Raw genomic sequence first — 15,703 nt, 5'->3', positions numbered from 1 at the left:
CTGCAGTGAAAACATACCTTTAGGTGCTTTTGAAAATCCCACCTCTAGATGACAAGAGGTGAAATTATTGTGCAAAGCCTTTCAAGTCGTTCAAGACTTAATTTGAAGCCCAGAATAATTGAGCTATGTGAAAGTCAACCAGAGTCTCTTGTAACTTAGCATTTCATTTTATATTTTTGATTGATTATTTTATTTTAGAGAAGACAGCAGCCTTTTCCATCTCTGATCTACGATGAGTGCCAAAGCTGCTATCAACAAAGAAATTTTCGCTCCACACGATGAAAGGATGCTGGGAGCTGTCCAAGTGAAAAGGAGAACGAAGAAAAAGATCCCTTTCTTAGCAACTGGGGGCCAAGGTGAATATTTAACCTACATCTGCTTGTCAGGTAAGATAAATGATTTTGACATCTAGCCATCCTTTTGGTTTATCTTTGAAGTTTGATGAACGGATTGGCTATCATCTGTTGCTATAAGGAACGGTGTGACTTGCATTTTAATAATGCAAGTGGATGAACTACGATGTCTACATTTTTAATGTTTATAAGTTTGAATGCAGGAAGTGTGTGGTTTGTCATATGATATAGCTGACAGATATAGCTGATTTATCCGAAGGTTTCACAGTTCTTATTAAAACTGTTGGTGGCATAGTTGCCCAGTATGAACTTATCCTGTAGTTAGTGTACTTGGAAATATTAGGTCTTTGTTAATCTGATTCAGCAATTCCTCTAAGGGATGAACTTTATATTGTACCTGCTTCTGTATTTCCTCCAATTGTCTGAAACTAATACACTCCCCTGTTCCTTTCAAAGATCCCCTCTGTGTATGATTACGTCATTGGGACCATGGCAACTTAGCTGTTTTCAGCTCTGAGAAGAATGTCACTGTCACCTAATTTTAAAAAGGGGATGAAAAACAGAAGTATTACTACTTTAAAGGATTTTGGGTGAGGATGGGAAGAAAGAATGTAAAAATCTCTTTGAGGGGTCATGTAGAAAGGAGAAGGATGGTCTCGTTGTTGCTGATGTTTAAGCATGCTTTTAGTATGCATTGCAGTATCTCATTAGCATCAGTATCTCAGTATCTCATAACATGGCCTTGATGTTTTCTGCTATTTTAAATTTGTATATTCTTTTCTTCCTACCCTGAAGTTAAAGCATAAGTATTATATAGTGTCCTCCTTTTTGCTCATTCAGATTGTGAGAGTAAACTCAATTCTGTGACAACATAATATGTATACCACAATTTAATTGCTTTCCTAGGATTGATGGATCTTTTGTTTGGTTTTTAAGCACCGAGATGTTAAATATGTGTTAGAGCATAAATAAATATAATTTCAACTACCAAAAGAAGACAGACTTCTTTGTATGGAGACAAAAAAGAGTTATTAAACTATTCGTAAATTCCTGAAGGAACACTTTAAATTTCTGCCCACATTTGAATTTTGTTAAAACAAATTATGATAAATGAAGGTGGGGGTGGGGGAGCTACCTTTTATGGACACCCAGCCAGCCATTGCTATAAAATCCCTCTTAGTAGCTGTTATCTAATTGTTCTATCTGTAAAGGGTTAAAAAGTCTCACTGCTATGCATAGGTAAAAGGAAGTGAGTGGGCACCTGGCCAAAAGAGCTAATGGGAAGGCTAGAACTTTTAAAAATTGAACAAAAACTCCCTTTTGTCTGTCTGCTCTAAGGGAGAGGCAGTTATGCTGTGAGAAGCTTGGGTCAGGTATGAAAAATAGTCAGTATGATACCTAGAAAATACTCATCTAAACCCACAAATATGTAAGTAGATCAGGAAATGTCTAGGAAAATGCGATTAGGTTGTGGATTCCTCCATGCTAACCCCAGGTGCTTTTGTTTTGCTTGTAACCTTTAAGTTGGACTTCAAGAGAGCTATTCTTGATGCTTAATCCTTGTAGTTATGGGGGGTTTTTTGTTTTTAAATCTAGCAAAAGCCTCAGTTCCCATATGTATTTTCTTTTTTTATTTATAAAATTTACCTTTTTTAAGAACAGAAATGGATTTTTGTGTCTTAAAAGGTTTGTGCACATGTTGTTTAATTACCTGGTGGCAACAGCTGATTTCTTTTTCTTTTTTTTCCCCTTTCTCAGCTCTTCCCCGGGGGGTGGGTGGGTGTGTGAGAGAGAGAAAGGGCTCGAGGGTACCCCAACGGAAGGAATTCCCAAGTGCGCCTTCCTGGGTTCTCAAAGGGGTTCTGCACTTGGGTGGTGGCAGCATCTACCAATCCAAGGTCAGAGAAAAGCTGTAACCTTGGTAGTTTAATAAAAACCTGGAGTGGAGAGATTCTAAATTTTTAGAATCCTTGCAGGCCCCCACCTTCTAAATTTGAAGTTGCAGAGTGGGGAATAAGCCTTGACACAAATAAACGAAACCAAAAAAGCTTTCATAAAACTCAAGACCAATAGAAATGATTCCACAATTTAAAAAACATCATTTTCATTTATTTTACTTTTTAACAAATATTCCCCAGCAGCATGTTAAAGAGCAAAGAAGTGATTAATTGATCTTTTTTTTTCATTGTTCCTGTTGCAAAAAATGCAAAAACTAAGCCAGATGTATAGTAACAGTATATTGGATTTCCTTAAGCCTTTTGTCTCTTTGACATAACTAAGTTGACACCCTTTAAATAGAAATATATGAAATAGAGTGGATTTTTGTTTTTGCTGTTGCCTTTTTATGAACATTCTTTGATCTAAAGTGATTGGTTTAAATAACAAATGTTTCAGTTTTTTGAAGTGGAACTGCCATTTATATATTCAATACCTTAGAAAAAAATTATAATACTTGTGCACTGTAGGCATTTCAGTAATAGATAACCTAACAGTTGCCCAGAAACTCTTGAGTATGTCTTGGGTAGTAATGTCCTCTTACTTTTCAGGCTGTGTTGAGAATAGTCTTTCTGTAATTGTTTTTAGTGTACCACTATAAAATCAGGAGCAGCTGGGGGAGACTGCAAGCTGCTTGGAGATGTCAGTGACGATGTCGTCTCTTGCCCAAGCATCTATTCTTATTATTTATATCTCCATTTGAACAACAAATATAGCAAGAACATATCTGTTTAATATTCTGATTTCATATTATTTTCCCTTAACAAACACTTTTAAACTGTTTGTTTTCAAACTCATGGTGAACTGATACCACCTTCTGGCTAAAATGATATGGCTGATAGCCAAAGAAAGGGAAACCCTGAAATATGAATATGAGATTTAAGTCTGAATTGTGGACTCTGTAACATTTTCTGTTCAGCTGTTAATATCATAGGATCTTAGTTTTCATTTTCCCTCCATCTCCTTTCTACTGCGATCTTTAAAGAGCTGAAGGAATTGCACTTTTATGCTGAATACTTTAGGATTAACAGAGTGAAATACATATGTAGATGAATTAGGAATATAGTTGTGTAAACACTTTGAAGTACGGTTTAAAATTGGTTTCAGTTATTTGGTTTGACTGGAGAAGAAGTTTTCAGGCCTGATTTTTCTCTGGTCTAATCCTACATGCAAGCTCTGAGTTTTTGTGAAGTTGTCAGGACCTGGAGTAATACCAGTGTTCATATTAGGAAAATACCACTGGAATTTCTCAGTAAACAAGCATCAGACTTGAAGTGTGTCCAGAGAAGTTTGCTTTTCTTGGTTTTGTCTTTTCCAGAATAATTTCTTTCCAATACAACTTAACTTAAATTACCAAGTATTAAAAGGCAAAACTTATTAATAACTCTCCTTTTAGAGCATGTATGCATAATATACATGTGTATATATGTTAACATGTATAGCAAATATATAATGTGTTTATGTATGTACACATAAGGGCCAACCAGACATCAACATAAGGGCCAACCTATGTATTTAGGTTTGGAAGGATCAGATTTTAGTTGGTAAACGTTGGTAAACATTGATTTCAATGTAAACACACAAATGACAATAAAATATTTCCATCAATTAATAATAGAAATTTAGACAGGCAAAGTAAGAGCAATGCTGGTTGAGAACTTATTAGAGTTTAAGGATAGGTATTTTATATATTTTTACATGTAATATTGACAATTTTTGTCTTTTTAAGGGTTATAAAGCTTTAACTTTTTGAATATCAATGTCTACAGGGGAGTCATACATTAAATAATTGTATGACTCCCCTGTACTGCCTGACTTCCCCAATTTCCTGCAACTGTGAAAATTTAAATTGATAAATTAAAAACCACTTAAAAATGAATGTAGGTATTCATCAAAATTATTTTTAAAAATAGTGAATTCTGCCAAGCCACTCCTCCCCACCATATGTAGAAGACATGGCTGTAGAAGAATTTGCTTATATTGAACAGGATCCTGGTGGAAGAGTTGAAAACTAGGATTATTTTTGTCAGCAAAACCTAACTAGCCAGGGAAGTAAACTTAAATTCACTGTGAAGTTTACCACACTCTAGTGTACTGGTATTTTAGTAATTTGTTCTTCTCATTCATTGGATTGACTTTTATTGATGTTTGTTTATATAAAAACTAAGGATGTTAAAATTATAGTGGAATGTATAAGGACTGAGGTGTCTTACTGCTTTTGTGGGTCTCATTTCCACCAACTAGTTTACTTTGCGCTTTACTAAAATAATTTTGATAACTCGTTTTTAATGAGAGTTTAACTTGCAAACTGAAACAATCAGCCCACATGAAATGACTTTTTAAATGATGCTAATAAATATTCCATGGACAAGAAGTCCCTGCTAAGTCCTAGTGTTGGAATCTAGGTTCCTATATGTACAGAAACCTGAAACTCAATTATGGTAATGGTTATACTATATTCACTGTTCAGGTTGTAGCTTGTGAGTTATATGAGGTGTTTAAAAATCAGGTAAACATATTTGTCATTCCAAATGTAAATTCAGTAAGTATTGTACAAAACTACTAGGGACCTAAAGACCTCTGTAAAGAACCTCTCTCTGCTCCATGTCTATTGGGTCCCAAGAGAAGGACAGGTGAGAAGGTCAACTGTTAAACATTACAAGCTGAAGGAGAGGGAGCAAGAAATTACCCTTTAAAATTTAAGCACATGCTTAACTGCATGCTTGAAAGCTTTGCTGTATTGGGATCAAAGGCTATGAAGAATTGTTTATGATGGTATAAGGAGTTGTAATGGATTGAAACTAATTGAAAGGTAATTTAGGAACAGTGTTACAAAGTTGCCTCAGTCTATGTCTACATTATAGTGGCGCAGCTGCACCAATGCCGCACATCTGGTGAAGACACTCCCATCAGCTTAATAACTCCTGCCTCTTCAAGCGATGGTAGCTGTGTTGGTGGGAGAAGCTGTCCCACTGACATAGCATGGTCCACACCGGTGGTTAGGTCAGTATAACTTGTGTTGCTCAGAGGTGCTGATTATGCCAAATTAAGGGCTTATCTACACTGGCACTTTACAGCGCTGCAACTTTCTCACTTAGGGGTGTGAAAATATCTCTCTCTCCCCCTAGCGCTGCAAGTTTCAGCACTGTTAAGTGCCAGTGTAGACAGTGCACCGGCATTGGAAACTGGTAGCTATTCCCCTCGTGGAGGTGTTTTTTGTTTTTTTTTGTTTTTTTTTTGTTTTTTTTTTTTTTTTTAAGAGCGCTGGGAGAAAGCTCTCCCAGCATTTTTCCGCAACTACATATCCATGTTAAAGCACTGCTGTGGCCAGTGCTTTAATGTTGCTAGCGAAGACATGCCCTAAGTTATACCAAAGTAATTTGTAGTGTACACATAGCCTCACAGTCTATTAGACTGTGGAATAATAGGTCAAAGGGAGGGGAAGAAACCCTATTGTTTGCCTACACAAAGCCTTCTATTATACTGTAGTGACAAAGTGGGACGGACAAGCACTGAGGACCCATATACCATTTAACTGTGGAGATGAAGAAGAAAACAAGCAAGCAGTAGACCGAGGGGAAATGTAGAAAAGCAGTGACTGCAGATAGTACAAACAGAGGATGAAAATGGGGCTGTCTCTTATAAAAAGAGTTGGAAAGGATTTGACTTAGAGAAAAGTTAGTAAATTCAAAGTTAAAAATAGATATTCCATCTGTATTACTTTACCACCTCGTTCACACCACGAGACAGAATGACAAGATGTTAAGTGAGTCAGACTTAACTTTCAGTCTTGTGGACTTCATCTTATATAACCTTAAACAAAAGTTCTTTTAAAAAGATATTTTTTGTTTGGCCTTATTGTTAAAGAAATGTGTGAATAAAGAGAGTGTGTAATAAGCTCTGTATACTTTAAGAAATCATGTTTCATAAAGCATGATGCTTAACTGTATTGCCAATGCTAAGTGTTTAAAGGAGTTGCACCGATTATACTAAGTTGGCATAAAAACTCACTTTAAGTTAAACCGATACAATCTTCTTCTCTAGACGAGGCCTAAATAGCTGACTTTCCTTCCTCTTCATTATATAATAGTGCACTGAAAAATACTGAATGTGAGAATACCTACTTTTTCGTATGGCTTTTATCTATATCTGAAATTTTTCATTTTAAAATTGCCAAAGGAAAAAACAGATCTTCCAAGCACTAAGAGAAACCAACAGAAGAGCAAAGGAATAGTAAGAATTAACTCTCCCTTCCTGTCTCTCTCTCTCTCTCTCTCTCTCTCTCTCTCTCTCTCATGGTCAGACACTATCCCCTTTTCTTTCCCTATCGTTAGATTCTATCTTGGAAGAACTCCTACTCCTGAGGGAATTCTGGGCCAAAAAATTATGTGCACAATATTTTAAAATTCTGCAAATTTTATTTGTCAATAAATTAATGCGGCTCCAGCATGGAAGTGGGGAGCACAGGCTACAGGCTGCATTGAGGTGGGAAATCACACTGAAGCCTCCACCTCAGCCAGTTCAGGGACTCGAGGATGAGGCTGCATCTCATGCTGACATAGTGCAAGGCCTGGGGCACTGCCTCTCTGAGCCAGGCACACCTGGTGTGGGTTGGGCAGGCTCAGCCCAGCAGGATCCTAGTGTGGGGGATCCAGGTGTGGGGTGAGAGGTTTCTGTGTGGGGCGGTGTGGGTGGTTCAGTGGGAGATCTGGGTGTATAGGAGCTCGTTGTGGGGTTCTGGGTGCAGGACACTCTGCAAGGGATCCAGGTGAAGGTGGTTGAGGCTCAGCAGGTGGGGGGGGTCTGGGTCTAGGGAGATGGGGCTCGGTAGGGGGTCTGGGTGTGGGGCACTCAATGTGGGGGTCCGGGTGCTGGGGGAGTGGGGCTTGATGGGTGGGGGTCCAGGTGCAGCTGGTACGGGCTCAGTGGGGTGGAGGTCTGGGTGTGAGAGGGCTCCTTGGAGGGGTCCAGGTGTAGGGGGGTAGGGCTTGTCAGGGTTGAGGGTTTTATGGACCTGCTTAAGGAGGGAGCCCCAGCTGCCACCGAGGGGACACCGCATGCTGAGCTCCCGCTTCCCCCCCGCGATTCCCCTATCCCCTTTTCTTCTCTTTCCTCACTCCCACATTCCTCTCTGCCATCCTATTGCACCCCCTACCCCCCCCTTCCCTCATTTCCACCACCCGCCTTACCCAGCCCCACCACGGGCACTCACTGATGCACAGAAAACAGGAAGGCTCCCAGCACACAGAACGGGAGCATGACTGGCACTAGGACCCAGGAGGCGGTGTTCAGTTGCAGAGTCAGCAGAGCCTGAGATGCAGCCTCCTTCCTTCATCTGGGCAACTCTGCGCTTGCAGAAATGAGGGGGGAGTAGTGGTACATAATCCCATGTGCACCCCCCCATGCCTCGCCTCTGTTTTGGGGGGGGCAATCTCCTCCCAAAACTGCACCCATGTTCATGCTTCCCTCACCACCATGTGGCTTCCCTTGGCTTCCTTGCTGTTTTCTGCAGGGAAGCACAGGAATTCTGCCGGGGGGCGTTTTCTGCGCACGCGCAATCACGCAGAATCCCCCCGAGGAGTAAACTCTTCACCCTAAGTGAAATGCTGAGGCAACTTTCGCTCGGAGACTTCTTCACAGGGGAAGGAACAAACAGCTTCAAATGCCACAGGTTACTAACCTCTGCCCCAAAGCCTGCAGAGACAAGGACCATTATGCTATGTGCTTAACTTTATTCTAATAATAGGATTGCTCTTGTACTAGACCATTTAAAACTCATTAAAAAACAACTTTTTGAAGTATAAATGTGAATTTCTGAAGTTAAGCTTTGGTTTTGTCCTCCTGTTCTCCATCCAGCTTTTTTTTTAAGGTGCAGTTTAATTTGCTGCTGCTCTCCATACAAAGTTATTGAATGTGGCTTCCATTTCCCTTGAAATGTTTCAAGTACCACAAATACCACTCATGTTGCAGAACAGCATTGCTGGAAGGAATACTTTTGAAGTTAAGGGTTGCTGTGGTATATAATCTGTATGCAAAATACTAAGGATTTTGCCATTAAAAAACTAAGCAAAGCAAAGCAAAACAAAAAAAATCACCCCACTATAACCTTAAATGTGTGGAAATAATAACTATAACATTCAGTTACACTTCTATATCAAAAATTCATCGGATGCATAAGCTGTAGCTCACGAAAGCTTATGCTCAAATAAATTTGTTAGTCTCTAAGGTGCCACAAGTCCTCCTTTTCTTTTTGCGGATACAGACTAACACAGCTGCTACTCTGAAACTTCTAATCATTCACTTGACAGGACTTTAAATTACAAATTGCAATAACTATCACTGACCCACTCCACTCAGTTACAGTACCAGCATAAACATCGCATTTCATTCACTTCCACTATCAATGACACCCATCTTGACCACTTATTTGCTTCACTTCTCCCATAGATATTTCTGTTCTTCCTTCCATACTGTTGCTTGCTTATGGAATGAAGTCTTTGCCCTTAACCAATCATAAGGTCACAACTCTCTTCTCCTTCAGCAGCTGTCTGAAAACCTACCTCTGCTGAGGTAGCTGCCAGAAATTGGCCAGCCTTTAATAGGTAGGTTGATATAGTTGATATGTTAATTTCTTTTCTGTGTGTGCTATAAGATATATAATAAAATGCCTCTTGTAGGCTGACTGGTTAGCCAATATGCGCGCTTGGGGGTTTGTTTCCATTTGGAGGAGAGTTTGGTTATAAGAGCCCATTATTTCTTTGGTGTACACCTGTTTTGTTTACAGAGAATTTACCCAAATCCATGAGGCAGTCTCCTTGTTCAGAAATCCAAGTCTGCCTTTTCAGAGAGTACTATGCTTAGTTGAAGCTCTTGTCTCTTGGATTCTTCCCAGGGCCACACATCACTGCTGCTCTCAATGCCTGCTGGTTTTCTCTTCATTTTCTTGTTCCTTTCTCCTCCTCTGACACACAGCTGTAACCAAACAATTCCATAGCCCCTTCAGTTGCTTTCAGTCTTCAGGGAAATTCCTTGGCCCACATGGTTAGCTTCTGCTCAGTCCTTGCAGTGCTGGCCTGTGCCTTGGTTGGTGGCCTCTACTGTTTCAGCTATCACTAAACAAAGGCACATTTAATTGCTCCCTCTGTTCACCTGAATGAAGCGAGCTTAATATGCCAAGAGACTTTTACCAGGTTTGTGATTAATGGCTGCCATTTACACCTATCAGCATAACTAGAGATGTATGGTAACTAGAGATATGATGTATACATAACCTCTGCCCTCCCTTAATCTTCATATGTTGTTTGTCTTGGGTAAAAAAAATTAGTTCCAGTCTCTGCCCACTTTGCCACATTTTGCTCTCCTCTGCCATGCACTGCCCATAGTGATATGTAGTATCATAAGAGAACCTACTGTATAGAAAACTTTACCTGTATACACCTAAGAAACCAACCACTCGGCAATGCAGTACTACTACAGGATTGTTGAGTACCTGTATACTATTTTATATTTTATTCATTTTATTGTATATTAATTCTTTGAAAATTGTTATTCCATTGGTAAGTTATAATTCTTAGTTGACCAGAATTTTTGGCTAACCGGTATCCCCGATTCCCCCAACATGCCGGATAACAAAACTTTTACTCGCTTGCCCATGGGACTCTCCCAACCCCCAAAGCAGATAGAATCTAAGTCACTGGCTCAGCTGTTCTCCCATGTTTTCTCCTGACTACTTTGCTAGGCCAATGTCCTGGAGAGGAAAACCCCCTATATCAGAATAAGGGAGCTGAACACCACTATGAAGGGTTATCTCAACACAACTGGGAGTTGTCACTGGAATGGGTGTTGAAAATTCCTTTCCAGGCCATCCTTCAGTCCAGCAGATGATGGAGACTGCACGACCATCTCATAGTGCAGTTTGGAGTTGTTTGCTGGGTAGGCTCAGGGACTACATGTTTGCAGAAAATTTGGGGGTTAAGTAGAATCCATTCTACTGGAGCAGAGCTGTGGTTACATCCTTCTCAAATAAAGCAGACACCGATGTGGAATTTAATGTCAGGTTTAAGTGTTGAATGCTATCTTTGGGAGCTGTTAATTCATCAAGTTAGTTATTGGCAGGCTGGTATTTACCTTCAGTGTGGCAAAACTATGGCAGTGTGCCAAGAGAGAGAAACGTCCAAATAAAATTTGGGGTTAAAGTAGAGTGTAGGAACCATATACAAAAAGATGAGCAGGAGAGTAAAATTACCTGTTTTGATGACTAACTTTCTGCTACGAAATTGTGTTTACTGTGGTGTTTAAAAGCTATAGGAAATAGATACAAGACCCAATTATGCATTGTGGTAATATTTTTACTGAGGCAGTGTCTCCTGTATCAAGCTTTCCAGATGGTGGGGAGCTCTATTTGCAATACTGGACACGTGGTATCACAAATTGTTGAACTTCAAACCTAATCTTTATCAGATGAATAACTTTGTATTGTTTCCTTGCAGCTGCACTGTAGAAGGTGGCTGTCTCTCAGATACTGTATTGTTACATTATTAAATAAGAAAAATTATTATTTAAAAATAGGCTTTTGAACCTGCTTGTGTCTGTCGCCTTTTTTCCCTCTTTCGTAGTATTTTCATCTGATAGACTTCATTTTAGATCTTTATATTTTTACCTTATATCAAGCTGCAAGTTAAAGAAACTAAGAGAAACAAGCTTCTGTCACACATATGCTCTTTTGAGCTTTGCATTAATGAATATTCTTGAATACAGAACAGCAAATAGGAAAAATATATGGCAAAGGAATGCCTAGTCAAATTAGAATGCTATATACAGCATTTCCATTTGCTAGATTACTTTTTCTTGTTGCCTTAAAAATTAATAATGCATTCTTGAACTTGGAAAATCTGTGTGACATACAGTATCTAATATCTTGTGCAAGTCAATTAAATAGTGAAGGAACAAGACAGGATTACATTACTCAGTTTCCTTCTGCAGATGATGATTCTCTGTCCTCCACTCCTCCAACTTTCCATCAAAAAAGGGTCAGATTTGAATTGTGCATTGCTTCAACCTTTAAAAATCTATTTGTATTGGGTTGTGCTTCCCAAACTATGAGCAATGGTTCCCTTAGGAAGCAACAAAGGGTTCATGGGGGAACCACAAACAAGTATTTGGGGGAAAATTGTCTCTTTCTTTCCTAATTAAGAGAGACAAGGGGGTGAGATAATACCTTTTATTTCACCAGCTTCTGTTGGTCAAAGGAAAAAGTTTATACAGAGCTCTTCTTCAGATCTGGGAAAGGTACTCGGAGTGTCACAACTAAATACAATGGGTGGCCAACCTGTGGCTCTGGAGCCACATGAAGCTCTTCAGAAGTTAATATGCGGCTCCTTGTATAGGCACCGACTCCAGGGCTGGAGCTACAGGCGCCAACTTTCCAATGTGCCGGGGGATGCTCACTGCTCAACTCCTGGCTCTGCCATAGGCCCTGCCCCCACTTCACCCCTTCCTGCCCCCTTCCCTGAGCCTGTGGTGCCCTCGCTCCTCCCTCCCTCCCCCCCCCCCAGCCTCCTGTACATGACGAAACAGTTGATCAGGAGGTGCAGGGAGGGATGGGGAGGTGCTGATCAGCGGGGCTGCGGGTGGGTGGGAGGCACTGGGAGCGGGGTGGTGGGGGGAGTGCTCCTGACATATTACTGTGGCTCTTTTGGCAATGAACATTGGTAAATTCTGGCTCCTTCTCAGACTCTGGTTGGCCATCCCTGAAATACAAGGTGAACAGATTGTTTAGCATAAGTAATTATCACATATTGTAAGAGATCATTCAAGGTGAAATGGCCCATTAATACCTCTGCAGCCATAGGACAAAAAGGGGAGTTATTTATTTATTTGTTTATTATTAATACAGATTATTGCAATAAGGTGTCTTTATTAAATTAATGCTTTTTAGTGTCGAGCAGAGTTATGAGTTTAAGCTCCCTGGAGTGTATTTGCAAGGTGTTGTGCTGGTTTCCTTTGAGGAAAAGGACTGAGGGAAGCATTCAGCAGGAAGTCTCTGGGCTGAAATCACCTGCTGGCATAAAGGACAAAGAGAGGCTCCAAGCCCCAGCAGCAACACCAGAGCGTAAGCAGCCAGTTCATATTATGACAGGGTCTGAGCAACAGAGAGCTTAAGTAGCCTGTCTGACATCAATTCACACAGGAAGACTGTGGAGGAGCTAGGAATTGAACCCAGATCTGCTGAGTCCCGGTCTAGTGCCTTAACTACCGGACAGTCTCTCCTCCTTTCCCCTCGTGTTTTGGCCTTACAATTATGAATCTGAATGTATGTAACTATAGGCGGCAATAGATCCGCTACTGACAGAGTGGATAAAGATACAAACTATGCATACTTTTCAACATTCTTTAAACGCACCTTGTGTTCATAAGTGAGATCCTAATGCCTAGGGTGAATACATATTTAGTAAGTGTTGCCACCATTCTCCCTATGTTCATTCTACTGTTCTATCCTTGATCTCTCTTGAGCAAAGAGACCTGTGAGCTCTTGCTTTAGTGCAATGGTTCTCAAACTGGGTCAAGACCCAAACTGGGGCATAACTCTATTTTAATGGGGTTGCCAGGGCTGATGTTAGACTTGCTGCGGCCCGGGGCCAAAGCCGAAGCCCGAGTCCCACCGCCTGGGACCAAAGCCCAAGTTATCACACCTAAGTAACTTTTCCCAGTTGAAATCATACACCAGATTAGCAGATCACCTTTTTGTAACCAACTTCCTCTTGGACAGATGAAGTACAGTAAACCTGCACAAGAGTCTACCCTTACTTCACAGGCTTGTCCTGTCTTAAGAAAGTGCCCAAAAGTATCTCCAAAATCTGACAAGTTCATGTTCAATCTTACTTAGAAGACCTCTTTTTTTAAAACAATCAATATATTTGTGTATCTCTTGAGTGGTCACTTAGTACAAGTTACCCTAAACTTTGGGATAAGGAAAAAGAGTGAAAGGGCTTGATTAGACTAAACATGAGTATATTTTCAGTTTGTATATGTGAGTGATTGTTTTAACATTCTAAGACACTGAAGAAAGGGAGAAATTACAGTATGTCTTGAGATATTTTCATCACATAAGATTCCTACAGCAGTTTCATCTCTTAAGTCTAGATGAATATTAGAAAACCTTATTAAGAATTTAGTCATGTACATTAGTCCTGTCTTCTCAAATTTTGCCTTACTGAAGGCAGTATCAGATGGAAGAGAAGTTATAACATATAGACTTTTTTACCAGATGAAGTAAATTATTAAATACTTTCCATGGGAAATAGTTTTGGTACAATAGAACTCTATTGTATTCTGTTTTTTCATTAAGTCTCACCTTTGCCTCTGTATCTAGATCCACATAATCATGGTAAGAGCTGATTTCCAATTTTGTCACAAGGATATCCTCAAATGAAAGAACTGTTTATAAGTATACCCTTTCTGAGACAGATTGAAAAGATAGATTTAGAAAGCTTAAATAGCCAAAGGCTTTCAACTCCCAAGCATTATTTATGGTTATTCATCCAGAATAATGATATTCATACAAAGAAATTTAGAAAACCCTAATGCCTGGGGTTAATAACCTGCATATCTAAAATTAATTGTGCAAAGTGTCACGTGATGGATCTTTAGCTGCAGATTTTTGGCAGCTGAAATTTGTTAAACCTACTTAAAGGAAAACTGTAGAAGCAACTTTAAATCGGCAGCTGAAATTGAAGTGTGTGTATGTGTACGCTCTCTCATTGAAAAGGCAGGGATATTTAATGAAAAAAATCCCAACATTTATTAGCAGCAATATTTTTTTAATATTAAATATTTAATAATACTATAATTAAATAATAATAATACATTTTAAATATTTAATATTACTGTAACTGATGAAGGTCCTGGTGTCTTTCTCAAAAAGAGAAAGCATTTTCTTTTATTTTCTTAGGAAGTCAGTTTGCTGGCATAGTTTCAGACAAAGGATCTGCTAATTAACATCATGAATCTATATTCTAGGAGCTTTCACCATTATATTAGGTAAATTCCAATACTTTAAAAGATGCACAAAATATTAAGTAATACATTTCCTATTTATTCATTTGAGTAATGAATGCTACTTTTAACTCAAATTGTGAATGGGCTAGATTAGGCTTTATGGCACAGCCCTGAGTTAAGGGGTGGTATATAGCTGCACTGCCCCAGACAATGCAATGGGAGATAATGTGGCTTAGGAGAAGGCATCTTCATCAGTGTTGTCTGCCTGAGGTATCTGCAGCATCCAGTTTCCACATCTTAAACTGGGAGAAGGCTGAATAGAAGAGGTGGTTGAGATATGACCTAACTTCAAGCAGCACGGGGGGAATGAAAAGGACCCCAGTGGGAGTTCTCGTGGCGTGGGACTGGGAACAGATTGAGAGAAGAAAGATGTCCTGTAAAGACTGCTGTGAGGAGGCAGGTTGCATAGGAGTGAAAATTTCTAGGATTAGATTAGTCTGGTTAACGAGTCTAAGTCTTGATTAACATCTAATCTCTGAACCTTTTAGGAGCTTTCCCAACTCTGCTCTTACTTATACACTTACATTCAACATTTCACATGCTTTCACATTGTATCTTTGCAATATTGAGGCATTGTGGCAAATCTCTTTATCTCGCAGTTGCAGTGCTACAGTATACAGTGTAGAGCACAGTTTCATAACCTGTAAGCACATTTAATTGATGGATTGTGAGTGGTGCCCACTGAGTGGCAAGTAAGGATTCAGAAAACAAACACGTAGCAGCAAAATACAATGAGTCTATAGATCCAGTGGCAGTGAAAGGAAAAATGAAGCTTTTCTCTTGCTGCCGCCTTCTCTTCGCCCCTCGTTCTTCCCCTTTGCCCTCCAAAACCAAACTGCAACTCCTTGAACCTACTCATTTCTTGATAGTTTAGATTGTGGTGATAAATAGTCCAGTTTGGGATCCCAAGTGAGAAAGGTTTAGACCCACTTGTAGAGAGGTTATAAATACAAAAAGCAACTACAACAACCCTTCATTTTGCCAAATGTGCACAAACCCTCTAGCCAAAGCAGCCCCAACCACTTTGTGTTGTTGGAGAACTCTTTATTGAAAAATGTTAACATTGGCATCTGTGCACTACTAAATTCTGGTACAACAGGAATAAGTTGAAACAACATTCCAGTCATCTAGAGCTCCTGGAGTTGAAGGGTATAAAGTCTGTGAAATCCTGCAAGAGAATGAGAAAGTTTGGGTTATAGAGCTGGAAAGTTTGTAGGATAATAGGTAGATTGTTATACTTGCTGAATAGTACATATGGTGGTCAAACATTTTCTGCAAAGACTTCTCTTAAATCCAAA

The 15,703-nt window shown here is 39.6% G+C and overlaps 1 protein-coding gene across 3 annotated transcripts in view; it reads left to right on the top strand.

The window, feature by feature from the left end:
* STXBP6 (syntaxin binding protein 6) overlaps positions 1-15,703 on the top strand; it is a 232,836-nt gene that overhangs the window by 58,126 nt on the left and 159,007 nt on the right. For all 3 annotated transcript variants that reach the window (XR_006282047.1, XM_043516494.1, XM_038404259.2), the window contains exon 2: positions 199-386. Coding sequence is in view for 2 of the 3 variants with exons in the window: in XM_043516494.1 (XP_043372429.1) it covers positions 233-386 (154 nt within the window). In the remaining variant the exon portion in view is untranslated. The remainder of the gene's footprint in view (positions 1-198; positions 387-15,703) is intronic.

Source organism: Dermochelys coriacea, chromosome 6 (genome assembly GCF_009764565.3).
Source record: "Dermochelys coriacea isolate rDerCor1 chromosome 6, rDerCor1.pri.v4, whole genome shotgun sequence".
In the NCBI taxonomy this organism is placed as follows: domain Eukaryota; kingdom Metazoa; phylum Chordata; order Testudines; family Dermochelyidae; genus Dermochelys; species Dermochelys coriacea.
Note: the sequence above shows the minus strand (reverse complement) of the source record. Positions and strands in the feature narration are given on the sequence as shown.